The 18,501-nt window shown below is 41.0% G+C and overlaps 1 protein-coding gene across 1 annotated transcript; it reads right to left on the reverse strand.

Annotated features, from left to right (window-relative positions):
• Positions 1-2,747: 2,747 nt before the first annotated feature.
• DDX47 (DEAD-box helicase 47) lies at positions 2,748-18,237 on the reverse strand. The gene is made up of 12 exons (XM_040488876.1): positions 18,111-18,237; positions 17,148-17,241; positions 10,892-11,080; positions 10,572-10,643; positions 10,221-10,339; positions 9,571-9,642; positions 9,358-9,474; positions 8,679-8,825; positions 8,000-8,137; positions 6,032-6,102; positions 4,864-4,993; positions 2,748-3,311 (listed from the first exon to the last, which is right to left on the reverse strand). Exons 1-12 carry the CDS (start codon positions 18,195-18,197, stop codon positions 3,180-3,182), a joined length of 1,368 nt encoding a protein of 455 aa, XP_040344810.1. The 5' UTR covers positions 18,198-18,237; the 3' UTR covers positions 2,748-3,179.
• Between the last annotated feature and the right edge of the window lie 264 nt (positions 18,238-18,501).

Genomic DNA, 18,501 nt, shown 5'->3' on the forward strand with positions numbered 1-18,501 from the left:
ATATATATATTTTTTAAAGGCATAAAAATTAGGCGTGGGAATTGTTTGCAATTAGGGGAGGGAGAGAGGTTGGTGGGTTATTTTGAAGCTCTGTTTCTTAAATCAGGAAAGCAGAACTAAGGGATTATATCAAGAAGGAAACAGAAGAAAGGCCAGAAACACCCTTCCTACTCCTGAAACTAGAGCCTCTGGTACACTGACTGCAAAAATAATTTACATTTCATTTCAAAGAATGTCATTTTAAACTTCTATACATCTACCCATCTTACTATTTCTGAAGACCTACCTTCTGTCTTTTCTCCACTTTCTTTGTAATCAACTCTATCTGCCATTTCTATTCCACAATGCAGTCTTAAACCCCAAAGAATACAGCAGTACAGAAAGATGGTCTGTCCTGGATTAATAATCTCCCCCTAAAATCTGTGTCTACCTAGAACTCCAGAGTGTGACCTTATTTGGAAATAGGGTCTTTGCAGATATAATTGGTTATGATGAGGTCACACTGGATTAGGGTGCACCCTAAATCCAATGACTGGTATCCTTAGAGGAAGGCCATGTGAAGACACAGACACATGAGGAAGGTTACATCGAGAGGGAGGCAGAGATTAGAGTTATGTTGCCACAGGCCAAGCGACACCAAGGACTGCCAGCAACCACCAGAAGCTAGGAAGAGGCAAGGAGTCTTCTCTAGAGGTTTCAGATGATGCATGGCCCTGCTAACACCATCTCAGACTTCCAGTTGCCAGAACCGTGAGCCAATCAATTTCTGTTGTTTTTTTTTTTTAATTTTTTTTTTCAACGTTTATTTATTTTTGGGACAGAGAGAGACAGAGCATGAACAGGGGAGGGGCAGAGAGAGAGGGAGACACAGAATCGGAAACAGGCTCCAGGCTCTGAGCCATCAGCCCAGAGCCCGACGCGGGGCTCGAACTCACAGACCGCGAGATCGTGACCTGGCTGAAGTCGGACGCTTAACCGACTGCGCCACCCAGGCGCCCCAATTTCTGTTGTTTTAAGCCACCCAGTTTGTAGGACTTTGTTATGGCAGCCCTAGGAAACTAACACACATCTTGATGAGGGTTTCAGCAGCAAGACTTCGCAACGTTACCTTAGAGGATAAGGGAACATGAAGAACAGATCTAAATAGTAGCACAAACTCACAGCTCTGTCCTCATTTACTAACAGATCACATTCATTTATTTCTGTGCCTCCTGTCCTCCACAGTAGTATCGTTGTTCTGTGTAGGACTCTAGCTTACAGTCTGGACCTACTAATATGCCTAAAGACGCATCATCCACATTTCTTTGCTTAGTATCCTATCGTCCCATCCTAGCAAAGCATAATTACATGTATACTTTAGAGACAACAGCTAAGCTTTAGAGCAGTTTTTAACCCTTTCAGTCTCCCCAGAAAGAGGCACATACTTCAGGGGTCTACGGACCCCATGTGAGAGACTCCACTTTTTTAGAAAGTTCAGACACCTTCAGGATAATTCCAATCTCTTCTCCTAACCCACCACCCACACCCCAATTCAATGTCAGCTTGCTTCTGAAGTCCTCCAATGAATGACAACAGCAACCCTCCATTCACTTTTACCCAAAGGCTCAGAGAGAAAGTGTTGCTATTATTCAAGCCACTGCAGAAAGTTCCATCTGGAAAACACAACATTCAGGGAGAATTAGCCTCCAATCATACCCACAATTCAAAACAAAGTCACAGTTATGGCCCCCACTCAACTACTTGACTCCTGCTTTTCTTCCACCCTTTTTCTCCTTTCCTTCTTTCTTACTGACTCCTAATTTTTCTAATTTAACCTTCACTCAAATGCACCATAACAAGGAGCAATGAAATTTGGAGCAACCTAAACAAAATAATCCATGTGTTTAGATTTCAATTAATTATAAATGCCTTATCCACAGGCATTCCTCTTAGAATACGTTTCTGGCAGAATGTACCCTGTATTTATAAAGATCTTCCTGCAAGTAACCATCCACACCTGACTACCACAGAGAATTGTACTGACATCTATTTTTCCCTTCTTGCCAGATACTTTGACTCTAAGACGCACTTTCCATTAAGATATACTTAGAAAGTTTCTCTTCAAAACTCAATCTTAAACCACTGGAATCTCTTCACCCTGGTTCTGCCAATTCAGACCCTTTCTCTTCTAATAAAATTGTTACATTTGACAAAAATGATTAGGCATCTTCTGAGTTGAAAGTCTTCAGGGCACAAGACTGTTCATGACCGTGAAGCTCACAGCTGTTTCTGATTTCCATCAACTTTCCCCTGTCTGACCCAGTCTCTACAGAACCACGGTCTATTTTCTCTCCAGGAGCTGATGATCCAGCTTTACATATTCTGAGTTATGTAGCCATATAGATGGAGACAAAAGAAAAGAAACCAGTCTTCCTAACCCGAGCAGTCTTCTTCCTAACCCAAAAGCAGTCTTCTTAAACCGAGCAGTCAGGGAAGTGAATGTACCTAGGGATCTAAGAGACTCTGCAGTCTTAAGGCCTTTGATCCATCCCCAAGAAAAACACAACCACCTTTTAAGCAGGACTTCCCATTCAAAGCCATCCATCACCTCGTTCCTTTGCAGATCTTTAAAAATCATAAATAATGTTTACCTTAATTAAGAACAAGCAATGATTTCGCCACATAACTGCCACTGTCAATTTCTTACCTATTAGCAAGATCTTATTTAAATCTGTAAAGTCCCTCAACCCGTAAAGGTTTTCAAAGAGTTTGAATCTTTTAAAAATAGTGGGCAAATTTATTAGTCCACATTTGGTCTAATGAAGCACAAGCTGAGATTGCTTAAGTATCACCAGTTTTACAAATACAGAAGCTTCTTCCCTTTACAAATACAGGTCCAGGGCTCCATCAACCTAGTCCTTAACTTGCAGCTGAAAAAGTAAAAGGTCTGTGTGAAGTGATAAAAGAACACATCCTACTCATCTCGTGACCAAGAAACCAAAGCTGACACGAGCACCGTAAAGACTGGTGTGCGGTAATGGCAACCTACGAAGGAGAGCGAGTGCTCAAGTAGATGAGCAGGTTCTCGACATCACTGTGACAGATTTCGGTCTGAGGAACTGTGCTGGAGGGGGCTTCATCCTCTTCTACAATCCCCTTAGACGAAACAAAAGGCTGAAATCAAGTCTTTATAAAAGAAATTAACGGCCTTTCCGTTTCTTCATTTTTCCTCCAGCGACCTTGTTCCTGACACCCATAGCACCCTCCGTGTCGTCATTGTCCCCAGTGTCCTCCCGCACGCGTTTCTTCTTTTCTCCATTCTCCCTTAACTCCTGCAAGAAAAGAGAAAGGATGGGATTGAAAATGAATTACTGTCACTGAGGGTAACACATCCTGCTCTCCTCTCCTTAAAATGCAACACCGGGGCACCTGGGTGGCTCAGTCGGTTAAGCAGCTGACTTCAGCTCAGGTCATGATCTTGCAGTTCTTGAGTTCAAGCCCCGTGTTGGGCTCTGTGCTGGCAACTCCTGGAGCCTGCTTCGATTTCTGTGTCTCCTACCCTCTGCCCCTCCCCCACTCACTCTCTCTTTCTCTCTCAAAAATAAACAAACATAAAAAAAAAAAAAAACCACTACATAACTCCCTAATACCTCACACTAACAAAGGGAGAAGACCAAAACCCCGATACACAAAAATGTTTACATGAAAATTAAAACAATAAGCTATTATTTACACATGGCAGGCCAGCAAAGATTTAAGAGAATGGTAATACCTAGTATTTGTCAAGGTGTGGGGACACCCACATAAACTGTCGCCGACAGCTCTTCTGGGTGGGAGAGGGAGGAATCTGGTATTCTGTATGAATTCAAATTTTAACTCCATTTACTCCTCGGCCCGACAACTAATTCTACTTTTAGGAATTTATTCTAAGGAAACGAGTACACAAAGCTGTACATACTAGGATGCCCAACATGGTACTAGTTAAAACACAAAACATGTGAAAAAACATAAATATACACCCATGTAAGTCATGTTATATATTTATAATGGAATTTTTTGTAGCCACTGAGAAGTGATCACATTGCTCTATATTTGTTAAAATAGAAAAAAAATGTTAATCATATACAATTAGATAACATCTAATTATGGCTAAAAAAAGAAAAATAGCCAAATGTTATCAAGAGCCAAATGTTCGCCGTGGGGGATAACTCATATGTCTCATTTACTATTTTAATCTTTTCCATATTTTCTGAAATTCTTTCCAATGTATATCTAATACTTTTATAAACCAAAATACCAAATGAGAGTTCTATGTGAGCAGAAAAACACAAGTCCACGCCTCAGCAGCTACTCAGAAAGCAGCCCAGGGGCAAAGTTTCTTCATCCCTCAGACTAGAACTCTAGAGAGCAGACAGCACTTGCTAGGATTCTCTTTTACAATCTTCCCATCCTCACCATTACTATTACTGCTACTTACTGTTAGTTACTACGCAGTTCACGTTAGCTTATCTGATGCCCAAAAAACCCCTATAAGGATCAAGGTAACTGTTATTTCCAATTTACAGGCAAGGAACTGATTCCGAGAGGTCAGACGCATTGTTCAAACCACAATGTCCAATTCACAGCTGGGTCTTCTGATCTCGAGTCCAGAGGTTTTCTTGCCACATGTGAAACATGAACAGTGGCTGAGCATGTGGTCACTGTGGTCAGACTGAGTCCAGACCTCAATTCAAATTACCTACCATCTCTACACGTTAGTATGCTCATCTTAAATTTAGAATAAAATAATACTTCCTGCAGTTAGTTATGAGGATTAATCCAACAGCATCTAGCACATAGTTACCATTATTTGCATAAAAGTTGGTGAAAAAGTAAGTTGCATACCATTCGGGCAAATCTTTGGGCTTCAGTGACACGCTCTGTCAGCATCATAACCTCATCATCCTGTGTTGGAAAGACAGGCAGTTTCTTCCCAATTAAGTGTTCTATGCGCTGGAAGAGTTCTACATCATACCTGAGGAAGGAAAATTGGTGTGGTTTTGGCTGGCTGACAACGCGGATGTCTGTCCATTCCCAAACTACACATTATGCGGTATAAGGCAACTGACGCAAGTTTTAAACAATACTGAATCCAGAATATTGATTAGAGCAATCCTCAGTACACAGCCCACTAGAAGATCACCAACATATTTTTACTCCCAGAAAAGCCAAAATTTTGTCTCTCTAAAAACAAAATCAGGGCGTCTGGGTGGCTCAGTCAGTTAAGTGTTTGACTTCGGCTCTGGTCATGATCTCGTGGTTTGTGCTGGAGCCCCATGTCAGGCTCTGTGCTGACAGCATGGAGCCTGGAGCCTGCTTCGGATTCTGTGTCTCCCTCTCTCTCTGCCCCTCCCCTGCTAATGCTCTGTCTGTCAAAAATAACCATTAAAGTTTTTTATTTATTTTTTTAAATTTTTTTAACGTTATTTATTTTTGAGACAGAGAGAGACAGAGCATGAACGGGGGAGGGTCAGAGAGAGAGGGAGACACAGAATCTGAAACAGGCTCCAGGCTCTGAGCAGTCAGCACAGAGCCCGACAAAGGGCTCGAACTCACAGATCGTGACCTGAGCCAAAGTCGGACGCTTAACCGACTGAGCCACCCAGGCGCCCCTAAAGTTTTTTAAACAAAATCAAAATAATTATTCTAATACTCTGAGTTGAGGGAAAAGTCACTACTCTCCAGCTTCAGCAGTTGAAAGAAGGAGCAGGGGTTTGTGTGTTTCTATATGCCAAATGCTACACTAGATCATACATATATATATATATATAGGATACATGTGTGTGTGTGTATATATATATATAGGATACATGTATATATATATATGTATATAATTTTCATTAATGCTTTGTTAAGTAGATACCATTATTTCCATTTTATAAATGCTGAAAACAACATGAAGGAGGTTAAATGACTATTACAGTAAGTGGCAAAGTCAGGCCACCAAGTCAGTCTGCACCAAAGCTCTGCTCTTTTCTCTGCATTGTTCTGCCCCTGAAGTCAATTTACTTACTGTGTGACAAAGGTGATAGCCTTTCCAGAACGCCCAGCTCGAGCGGTTCGACCTACTCGATGGATATAATCCTGAGAAAAAAAAGCATAAATAAATCTGAGTTACATAAAATTTAAATAAAAAACTATGAACACAAAGTCTTACTGCAAACTTCTGAAAGGAAATAAACTCATGTTGAAACATGGAAAAATGGACTGGGCAATTTGTTCAGATAAATCTACTTCATCTTTTTTATTTTCCTTGCAGCACAAAACTGACTCTCTTTTCTTTACAGGAAGACAAATCTAAAGCATATCTACATGGCTGCAGACAACATGGTCTAGAGAAAAACAGCACTGGATCTAGAGGCAGACCTGCATCATGGCTCTGGTCTTACCACCTACCAACTACACAACTATCTACAAGTCACATAGCCTCTTCGAATCTTGGTTTCTATCTATAAAACAGGGATAGAAACACATGCCCACACTCAGAGTTATTGGGAAAATCAAATGAGACAGCACCTTGTCTACAGCAGTTAAATACAAAGCCAAGAGATACTAGTTGTTCTGGGGGCAATTCTGTCCTCCCCAGGGATATTTGGAAATGTCAGAACACACATGCGGTTGTCATAATGTCACCTATGGGTGGAGGCCAGGAATGCTGCTAAGCATCCTCCAATGCGAAGGACAGCCCCACAGCAAAGAATCTACTGGCCCAAAACATTAATAGTGCCAAGGCTGAGAAACCCTGAGATACACTGAGAACCACAAGCTGACGACTCTGAAGAAGTAAGACTGACAAAGATCAGCACGTGCTGCATCTACTCCTGTGATCCCACACCTCTCTTTGGCTACCTTCATTCACATTTATTAATATCACATCCTCAGGCACATGCAAGATAACGAGAATAAATAAATCAAGAGCTTTCCCAGTTTTTGATACTTAACCAATAAAGGATTAAGAAGAAAAAAAAAGGAGACAGAAAACATTCCATTAAGAAACACACTTTGGAGGGGCGTCTGGGTGGCCCAATCAGTTAAGCATCTGACTCTTGATTTCAGCTCAGGTCATGATCTTGCGGTCATGGGATCGAGTCCCATGTAGGGCTCTGCTCTGACAGCAACAGAGCCTGCTTGGGATTCTCTCCTTCCCTCTCAAAATAAATAAGTAAACATTTAAAAAAAAAAAAGAATATTTTTAAAAAATACACTTTGGACGCATTGGAATATTATTCAGCCATAAAAAAGAGTTGAAATAAGACTGAGAAAAATAAATACTGTATGATCTAACTTATATGTGGAATCTAAAAAAAAAAACTGAGCTCATAACATAGACAACATATTTGGTGGTTTCCAAAGGTGGAAATAATTCCCTCCAAAGGTGGAGTAGGGAATCAACTGGATGAAGGGAGTCAGAAAGTACAAACCTCAAGTTATAATACAAGTAAGCCATGGGAGTGAAACGTACAGCATAACAAAAATAGTTAATAATACTATATTACATATTTGAAAGCTGCTAAGAGAGTAGACCTTAAAAGTTCTCAGTGCAAGAAAAAAACTCATAACAACGTATGGTAACTAGACTTGTGGCAATCATTTTGTGATATATACAAACATCATACCATTATGTTATACAACTAAAACTAATCTTTTATGTCAATTATACCTCAATTTAAAAAAAAAAAGAAAGAAAGAAATACAGTTCAAAACTAGAAAGTCAAGTCAGCAGGGACACCTGGGTGGCTGAGTCAGTTGAGTGTCTGACTTCGGCTCAGGTCATGATCTCATAGTTTGTGGGTTCAAGCCCCACATGGGGCTCTGTGCTGACAGCTCAAGAGTCTGGAGCCTTCCTCAGATTCTGTGTCTCCCTCTCTCTCCTCCTCCCCCATTCACATTCTGTCTCTCTCTCAAAAAAAACATTACACATCAAATTAACATTAAAAAAAAATTTTTTTTTAAAGAAAGTCAGGTCAGCAATGGGACTCACCTTGGAATGGGTAGGAATGTCAAAGTTAACAACTACATCCACATGAGGTATGTCCAAACCTCGGCTTGCAACATCAGTTGCTAGAAGAATAGAACGAGCCTTTGCCTTAAACTTATTAAGGGATCCTAAGCGTTTGCTCTGACATGATGAAAAGAAATGAAAAGAATGTTAATCTTGATAAACTAAGGAATCTCAGAATCTAAGACACACAAACTAGAAACACTAAATATAAGAACCAAGACAGAAATTTTTAAAAGGATGTTTCCCCTAAGTCCAAACTAGGCTCCACAGATCAGAAGGAAACATGGAAGCAACAAAAAAATATTTAAGACCAGGCTAGAAAATAGTAACAGGAAACGGGGATTGTTTAACATGACAGATAGTTGAAAAATAATTTATTAAACATCTTTAGAGACCAAAGAATCAACGTTAGCACTAGGGCTGAATAAATCAACTGAAAAGCTTCCATACCAGACAAATGAAATCTTCTAATTTGAGCCTCTTACTATCCTAAAAGGAGGAAGTAAGCAACTAGAGCAACACTTTAAAGCCCATAAAATCAAAACAATTCTGAAAAGATGCATGAACACCTCATGTTGTTATTGTATAGAACTACTGCTATAAGCTTTACCCTTTTCACACCACCGTTTCACCACTAATGATGCCAAAGAATCTTTACCTGACTCATCTGTCCATGGAGGGGGATAGCAGTGAATCCAAGATTTCGAAGCAGCAAAGCTGTTCTCTGAGTATTGTTACAGGTGCTGCAGAATATCATAAAGGAGTTTCCAGCCAGTTCATTTAGAATGTAAACCAGGTAGGTATCCTAAGTTACAAACCCAAAACAATCAATGTAAGTAACTGATCTGGAAGAAAAGATTGGAGTCCCAGGAATATAAACTATCTAAAAACCTAAGCCTATAGTTGACTCTCAATTACCCAGACCCCAGCTGCCAGTTTGCACTCCTGAAGCAGCATTATCATCTCTGTGAACCATGAATTTCACATGCCTGAAGCCAAGCACAAGGAAATCTATACTCGGCAACCGGGAAAAGTCCCTACATCAAAGCATAAAACGAGGGTCCCTTGCCTATAAAAAAGCCACATAATCAGGAGACAAAAGAAAAACTACTTCAAGAATGGGGCTGGAAAGGAATTACATCATGACTTCATTATTGTGGTTTAGCATGCTGTGAATTCCCGGAATGTTTGACTTTATCAGTGATAAATATAAGCACAGTATGTGTTCTAAAACAAACAGTAGCACAACTCTTAGCTAATCAAAAGTGGACACACTTTCAGATGCTTTAGTGAGGAAGGAGAGGGAGAGGCAGGAACGATCAAAGTAAACACTTTACCTTGAATTTAGAAGGAATAAAAAGGTAATATTGCTGTAATTTCTCAACTGTCTGGTATTTGGAGGAAACAGCACATTTCACAGGATTCTTCAGTGCTGCTCGCTGAAGTTTTTGCACCTGCAGAAAAAAACCTGGAATAGTACACTGATTGCTAAATGCTGTTTTTACTTATCACTTAATAAAGAAGAAATCAGAAGTCCTAGAAAACTTCACCTTCTTGGTCATGGTGGCCGAGAAGAGAAACGTTTTCCGATCTCGGGGAATCACTTTGAGGATCTTGTCAACCTAAGGCACAAAGAAAGGATACCAACGTAACATTTAGAGTGGATATTTACAAATGCTCTTTGTGAAGCAGAGAATGAAAAACTAAATATATCACTGTGGGAATTTGGGAACTCAAAAATTCCATTCAATTCAGCTAAAATTTATTGAATATTTATTATTTGTACCATACTATATGCTGTTTTAAAAAATGCCACTCAGAGAAAAGAACAGTTTAAATTACAATAGAGCTAATCTAAGAGAAAAGTCAAAAGTGTTCATCAACTAAGTTATGAGTGGGTCAGCTATGATGACAGAAAATAAAAATATTTCAAGGTATACGAAAGAGGTATATATCAAATAAAATAGAAACGAAATCTGGTAGAAATTTCTCATCTCTAAAACTACAGTCAGACTATATTCTCTAGAGGATACTGAGGCACTGACAATGTGAGGAACACCAAGAATGAAAAAAAGGCAGCAGAAATGTTTAAATTAACTGATAATGATACAGTATTCCACAAAGCAGTTGTGCGATGAACCGAAGTTTGAAAGAGGGCACTTGAGATGTCCTACAATGAGGAAAGAAACTGGGTGCTCACCTCTGTCTCAAAATCCATATTCAATATTCGGTCTGCCTCATCCATAACCAAGTATTTGAGGGCTCTTAAGTTGAAACCTTTTGTATTTTCCAAGTGGTCTATCAGTCGACCAGGAGTCGCTATCAAGAAAGGTTGAAGAGAAAGGGCAATGTTTAAGAACTAGGACAAAAAGAAAAGTTACCAACCACCCCAACCCACCAAGCCCCCCAAAATTTCGGAAATTAAAAAATAAAACAAGACCACAAAAATCCTTTCTTCAAAATCTTTCTACACAAATAAGTTTTATGCAACATGGACAGATCTTCTCCAATTCATCGTTGTCAGTGCCTTTTACCGTTGTCAATTACTCACCTATTATTACATGTGGTTTTTTCGCCAGGGCCAGAGACTGGGACATTGAATCAATTCCACCTACAATCACAGCTACAGAAACAAAAAGAATACAGAAGAGAGACCTTCACTTTTTTCCACAGTTCACTGAATACGTTTTAAGCCAGTGCTAGATTTCTACTTAAATTTTTCTTCCCGTATAACTTTCCCTAAAGCTAAAATACCAAATTCGCTCTTAAGGTCAATAAAGTCATGTTAATAATATTTGCTTCTATTCTCCTTTTCCATTCATTCTCAACTTGTGAAGAAACTCTACAGTTCCTTTCCTGTCAGACACTTACCGCTTTGCACACCAATGGAAGACCCCAGGGCTTCAAACTGCTCTGAGATCTGAAAGGCCAACTCCCGAGTGGGCGTGAGAACTAAGGCAAACAATCGCTGGGGCGTCTCCAACAGTGCATTCAGAATGGGCAAAGCGAAGGCCCCTGTTTTTCCAGAGCCAGTTTCTGCCAGCCCGATGATATCACGACCTAGGAAGAAAAAGAAAACCTCTAACAGCAAAGAAACGCTCTCTGCATTATTTCCCTTTTTCTACAATGACACAACGTGGGCACAAAGTAGACAGTGAATAAATATTTGATGAACTGGAGGGAGAGGAAGGTTGAACAGACAGAAGACATAGTCTCTGTCCTAGGTAAGCTTAAAACCCAGGGGTGACATACACAAATATGATATAATGTGATAAGGGCTTTATAACAGGCCCCTACAACATACAGTGAGAACACAAAGGAAGGAGTAACTCACTGCCCAGGGGAGTCAGGAAAGGCTAACAGACCTGATGAGTAAATTAAATCTGGAATTAAGCAAAGAAAGAAAGGAAGCACATTCCTATAAGAGAACAGAGGACGGAGGCTGTAAAGAACACAGCCACGTGCAGGGAGAGTGAGAAGTACAATGCGGCAGGAACACAGAAATGTTAAGGAGGGAGAGGGAGAAGAATGAGGCTAGAAAGGAAACTCATAAGCCATGATAGGGTGTTTTGATGTCTTCCTGTAAGAGAGAGAATTAAAGGATTTTAAGCAGGGAACATGACGATCAATGTTACTCCTTAGGAAGATAATCCCTATGCCTGATGGCATAATGAGCCAAGGAGCTCAACAGTACATGCATTTACACTGCTTCTTCTGAGGGAAGAATGCCGTAAGTAATCCCTTAAGAAGAGGTCCCCATGGTCTGTTATCACCAATCAAGCCGTAACTATAAGATTTGGAAATTAACTCCCAAACCAAGGCCACCATCTCTAGGCTGGCTGGCTGCAGCTCACAAGGTAGCTGTGCACTCCAACAGCGCCTGCTGAGATTGCTTCCTAGTGATAATGACCTCCACGGTTGATGCTCACATTGTTCCCTGACTGTATAGAACTGCTGAGATTTCCTTACCTAGAGATTAACCCTACAATAAACCCCTTTTCTCCGAGGTTACCTGAGTGACTCTCTTCCTTATGACCTAAGATGACCTTAACAGAATGGGGAACACACAGGAAAGTAAGAGCTCAGTTAGGATACCAGGGGAGTTAGTATGGTGGTCTGAACTGAGGCAAGACAGGATAAAAACAAGTGAGATGTACAAAGTAATGAAAGAAAATGTGGTTGACACATGGGTTTCTAAGGGCATATAGAAAATTAGCTCTGGTGAGGAAAACAATGACTCTGGTTTGAACATAGGAACTTGAGGTTTCTGCAACAGGCTCAGAGAGAAATATCTAAAAACCAGTTGGACGCACTTGTTTGGAGCTCAGCAGAGAAGTACAGGCTAGAAACACAGAAGTGGGAGTATCCTAACAGTTTTGCTCCCCCAAGGGCAGACACATCAGAATAACCTATGGGATTCTTATACCTACACATGCCCAGGTCACACATGTGGAAATTCTGATTCAGTGACTCTAGAAATCTCTACTGTTTTACAAGTAAGACAGGTAATTCTGATGAGCACTGGCTGAGACTCACTGATGCAGATAGTGTTAAAGCTTCAGGACTGGATGAGAAATCTTAGTAGTGTTTTCAGAGTGAGGAAAAAAAAAAAAGATAAAGATAGAATTAACCTTACAAGGAAAAAGGAAAGGAACCAGAAGAATCTCATAAAGAATAGCTGGAAAGACAGAAGATAATACTGACTTGAAATTGAGGAGGAAGAGAGCTCAAGAAAGGAGAGTGACTGATATCAAGTAGAGCAGACTTCTCAACATCCGTCTTTTAGACATTGATCACTTAAACTAGGATCCTGCCAAGCCAGAGCAAACAATGCCATAGTCTAGTGAATTCTACCATTTACCCTTCTAAACAGTAACATCGATGTTACCTATAAAAGTACAGGTGTAGATGTGAATTATAAGTCAGACCAGACAATGCACTAACTTTGTAAAGGTCAGAGCAACAAATGACAATATACAGATAAAATTTCTCCCTCATTTACTAACTTTAATGTTCCTCTTGGTTGTAGGGTAAGTGATAATGCATTGCAACAGCCTCTACCTATTTGTGAGCTAAGGGCTTCCAAAGCCTTTTATTCCCCAACTTTGTGGGGATTCTGCCCTCCCTGCCTGGGTACAACATACCTTCTAGAACAGGAAAACAAGAACAAGAACAAAAACAAAAACACACCCACTGGGATCTGTTCCCCTTTTCTTTCAAGGGAAGTCTTAAAATTTCAGAAGAAAGGGGTATACAAGAAAGATTTAGGGAAATAAAGCAGCTTAAGTCTCTCAATCCATGTGGCTGTAAAGCCCACCGCCCACAAAGCAATATTCACTTTGTGAAATTATTTTTCTCTATTATCTCCTTTCTTCTTCTCACAACCTGTAAGCCTTTCCAGTGGTAGTATCTGTGTAGAATGAACACCCAGTAAGAGGAGCATGAATAAATTCATTCACCTGCCACACTGCTAGCACCTAACACAACTACTTGGTATATGGCAGCCATTCAAAAAACTGTCTGAAATTCCTAGAGGACTTTGAGTGATCTCTGAATTAAAAATAAACAATATGGAGTGCCTGGGTGGCTCAGTCGGTTAAGCGTCCGACTTCAGCTCAGGTCATGATCTCACGGATGGTGGGTTCGAGCCCCCATCGGGCTCTGTGCTGACAGATTGGTGCCTGGAGCCTGCTTCGGATTCTGTGTCTCCCTCTCTCTCTGTCCCTCCCCCTTTGGTGCTCTGTCTCTCAAAAATAGATTAAAATGTTAAAAAATTTTTTTGAAAAATAAACTTAATACATGAAACAGATGGGAAGAAAAGCATCCTCAAAAATCATCAAAAGATTTTGCTCTCCCCACTCTAACACTATAATATAGGGCCAAGAACACAGGCTTTTCACTAGAACATCCTATTATTCAAATTCTAGCTCTACTGATAACAAGTTATGTGCACCCACCCAAGGTACTTAATCCACTGGCCATCACCAATAAAATAATCATTCCTGCCTTTCAGAATTGTTTTAAGTTTAAGAACAATGGATGGACCCAGGATGCCACAATTTTGTAGAAACTGACACCATCATTAGTACTCAAACTAAATTTTAAAGTTAATTTAAGAGAAGACAAAAGAAAAACTTTGTTAAATTATTTAAATCTCTTGCTTAGAGCCAGTGTCTATAGGTTTTTTAAATGAAGCATTTGTAAACTACTCCTTAGAATGAAATAACCTCGGGGCGCCTGGGTGGCTCAGTCGGTTGAGCGTCCGACTTCAGCTCAGGTCACGATCTCGCGGTCCGCGAGTTCGAGCCCCGCGTCGGGCTCTGGGCTGATGGCTCAGAGCCTGGAGCCTGCTTCCGATTCTGTGTCTCCCTCTCTCTCTGCCCCTCCCCCGTTCATGCTGTGTCTCTCTCTGTCTCAAAAATAAATAAATGCTAAAAAAAAAAAAAATTAAAAAAAAAAAAATAGAATGAAATAACCTCAAGAATAAGAATACTTTCCATGATGATTATATCAGTCACATCACTCAGTTCCTAGTAATCCTTTCATGGACTCCTACTTTCTCTGCATTAAATACAAACTTTTTACTGAAAACATTATAAATAATTTAAGGATTATTACCACCACCTAATTTGGGTTCATTCTTCCAACACATGCTGTAGGGCAGGCAGGAAAATGCCAGAAAGCACCAACCCTTCTTTTTGCTTTTTAAAGCAATTCCAGTACTTCTGACTGCCAAAACTTCTTCCCCACTAATGGCCTTTACACAATCCTTATCTTCTTAGCGTCTCTAGACAACTTGAAAGTGTTTACAACCCCCTCCCTAAAACACTCTCCCTTACCTAATTTGTTTGAAACTGTCCTCTCATGATTTTCAACCTGTTATTGAGTCTCCATTTCTCCCCTTGTCATCTCTTGACCCTACGTGGCAACCTCAGCCATTTCCACAGTTTCAGCTACAACTTCTCTTTGGATGTGGTATCTGCATCCAGTTCTGGACTCTTTTTTTTTTTTTTTTTTTTTTTTTTTTAATTTTTTTTTTTTCCAACGTTTATTTATTTTTGGGACAGAGAGAGACAGAGCATGAACGGGGGAGGGGCAGAGAGAGAGGGAGACACAGAATCGGAAACAGGCTCCAGGCTCCGAGCCATCAGCCCAGAGCCCGACGCGGGGCTCGAACTCGTGGACCGCGAGATCGTGACCTGGCTGAAGTCGGACGCCTAACCGACTGCGCCACCCAGGCGCCCCCAGTTCTGGACTCTTAATCAAGCTCTAATTCCCAGATTCCACCTGTGCGTCAGTCAAGTCTATTTCTTTGATGCCCGAAATCAATTATTTCCAACTGAACTCCTCTTTCCTGAAATTATTTTTCCTCCTATGTTCCCTTTTTACACCAGTAATATGTCCTAAACACACAGGCAACGATCCTAGATTTCCCTACCCCTTTCCTTCCATTAACTAACTAGTTATAAAATCATGATGACTCCTTTTCTATCATTTTTCTTTCGTTCTCACTACCTCTACCCTACCCTTTATTTATTGCCAAAATTACCGCAATGCCCTCCTAATTGGTCTCCCAGCCTCTTGTCTCTCATCTCTAAATTTCCTTATAAAGCTATGAGATTAATAGCCCAAGAAAACAACTCTAAGCATTTCATTCTCCTGCTAAAAAAATAATCCCCAAAGGCACTCCACTGCCCATGGAACAAAGACCAAATTCCTTTACCCACATTTAAGTCCTGCATAATCTGGCCCCAAAGACTTTACTAATCCTTTCCCTATTCTCTATTAAGTAGTTGCAAGCCTCCACACATGCCCATGTGTTCCAGCCTCCTTAGCTTTTTTTTCATATTGTTCCCTATGCCTAGAAGGTCCTCCCCTCCCATCATGCACGAATGTCTAAATCTTATTCAGTCTTCAAGGTTCCGCTTGAATGTCTTTCCAACCTTTCCAGCCAAAAACTAAAGTTTACTCTAGTCCATTCCAATGAGTAGTAATCTCTTCTCCTCCCTCAGTGCACTTGGAATGTAACTTTCTTATGTCCCAGTTCACTTTGTAATAGATTTATAATTATCTCCTTACTAGAATCTAAGTTCTTAGAGTGGCAGAATCTTAACTTCTGGTGCCTTACACTTGTATCAGATACTTACTATTTATAGAAGGAGCAAATGGAATTTCATAGAGTAAGTCTAATTACTTTTCCACATGACAGCTCTCCAAATCACTGAAGCCAATTACCATATCCCATCCAGATCTACTCTTCTGCAGACTGAATGCACTCAAGCTCCTTTAACTATTTAGGACTATTCTTGTTACTATACCACACTCACTGCCACTCTTGGTCCCTCAAAACTGGGCCCCAGAACTAAGCATAATATTCTAGATGTGTTCTAACCAGCAAAGGCATTTCTCTCACTAGAGCTAGTTCAAGAGTTCTTAACCTGGGACATATGGGAGAGGAATTCAGAGTAAGGGGTAAATTCTACATACAGATATGTTCATACACTTTTTTTTTTTTTTTTTTTTTTGCTTGCCTGGAAAATCTCTTATACTAATGTAGCTAAGATTCCATTCATTTTCTCTATGGAACTTAATGAATTTCAGTGAACATTGCTAGGTCTCTTTTACCACCAACCCTAACACTGTGAAGCTGGGCTTTGGGAATCTAAGAGCAGGACTTTACCTCTACTCCCATGAAAGTTCACCCTGTTAGTTTCAGTCCCACTAGTCATCAAACATGTTAGCCATTCTTCTGAAAATCTGATAAACACGTCTCACAAAGCAAGAGCTCTCAACTCCTCTAGATACTGATGTGTGTTCCAGGCACCCTTATGTAAATCTGCACTTATTGATTCATAATTCCTAACAAGTTTCTTGTTCATACACTTTAATCCAGTGTGTCCTTAAAGTTAGCACCTGTTGCAAACAACAAATCTCCTTATAGAAAGTAAGCTCAGTAGAACAGAATTACTTTTTCAAAAGCCAATATGCCACAAATTTTGTATCTTTAGTGACCATATTTTTATATTACTTGAAGTATACAACAACAGCTCTCAAAAGTGGCAAGTAGTTGATTGAGTATAACTTCAAACTGAACCTGTATTAAGCCACATGTTTAATTTCAACCTACCTTGTAAGGCCAAAGGAATAGCTTCAATCTGGATCTTTGTGGGCTTTGTCCATCCCAGCTGGTCACAAGCTTCACACAACACATCTGTCACACCCTTAGAATTCAGAAAAATACACTTTAGCAAAGAGGAACCCACACACTTGCCTCCCAGCTAATTTTTTTTTAAATGTTTATTTTATTTTTGAGAGAAAGAGAGAGCATGAGCAGGGGAGGGGCAGAGAGGGAGTTAACACAAAATCCGAAGCAGGCTCCAAGCTCTGAGCTGTCAGCACAGAGCCGCAGCCAGGCTGGAACCCGGGAACCACAAGATCGTGACCCGAGCCACAGTCGGTTGCTTAACCCACTGGGCCACCCAGGCGCCCCTGCCTCCATCCTAATTAAATGACTGTCGGACCCACCCTGCTGGTGACATGTGCATCCCTTACGCCTGGATTCAAGAAGTATTGCGAGCCTACTCGGTCCGCTCTTTATGAGCACTAGGAGACAGTAGCACTTCAAGACTTAACACTTTCTACTCAAAGAGACAAACCCAAGCTCTTCACGTGCACTATTTCATTCAAGCCTCACAATTCGCTGAAGTACGTATTATTACCCCCAATTTACAGATGTGGAAAGTGAGGCACCGCGAGGTAACAACGTGCCCCTAGTAAGTGACTGGGTCAGAATCCAAACCCGTTGCATCTTACTCCGAGGTGGGGAGGGGGGAACTTACAAATACAAACGTCGCCACACCAAAAGGGAGAAAAGCGCAAATAGGGACTCTCAGGGACGGGCAGCCCTCCCACCATCCAAACCCAGAAGCTTAGGGAGAGCGTCTGGAACCCAAGTTTCAGAAATTCTGAAGGAAACCCAAGCTAGGCCCCAGCTGCGTCTATACACTATTAGCCGGAACCTAAGGCAAATGGACTCTGCCTGCGCCCAGTGTCAGCAGTACAAAGAAAAGCCTGAGTCATCCACGCTCACCAGATCTTTAAAAGTTTTAGTTTCCTCCTCTTGCACCGCCGGCTGAGGCACTTCAGTCGGAGAATCGTGCTCGTCGGGCGCCGCCATGTCTTCCGCGCACTCCGGAAGCGGGTCGCCGGCGCGCGGCGTGCCGGGAAATGTAGTTTTAGTTCTCCCCGGCCAGCGTGTTCTGGGCGCCCCCCTGCGGACTGGTTGGGATTTGCCGGCCGGAGGGCTGAGGCCTTGTGGAACTTAGTTTTAAAAAGGGGGTGGGGGATGGATATTAACGGGTAGGGTTGTGGAACTGAGAGGAGTGCAGAAGGCACTGATGACCTGGGCCTCCTGTCTGTACTTTAGGATCCTTATAAGAAGTTATTCCCACCTCTCACACCTGTTATGTTCCTTGCTTCTC

This window comes from Herpailurus yagouaroundi, unplaced genomic scaffold (genome assembly GCF_014898765.1).
Source record: "Herpailurus yagouaroundi ecotype Mexico unplaced genomic scaffold, PumYag 166, whole genome shotgun sequence".
NCBI lineage: Eukaryota > Metazoa > Chordata > Mammalia > Carnivora > Felidae > Herpailurus > Herpailurus yagouaroundi.

Excerpts from the sequence above, each read along its gene's own strand:
- DDX47 (XM_040488876.1), bottom strand. The coding sequence starts at position 18,197 with ATGGCGGCGCCCGACGAGCACGATTCTCCGACTGAAGTGCCTCAGCCG. Across the intron at positions 9,475-9,570 it reads CGGCCACCATGACCAAGAAG|GTGCAAAAACTTCAGCGAGC; the intron begins GTGAAGTTTTCT and ends TTTTTTCTGCAG. Across the intron at positions 4,994-6,031 it reads GCTATCACCTTTGTCACACA|GTATGATGTAGAACTCTTCC; the intron begins GTAAGTAAATTG and ends TTCCTTCCTCAG.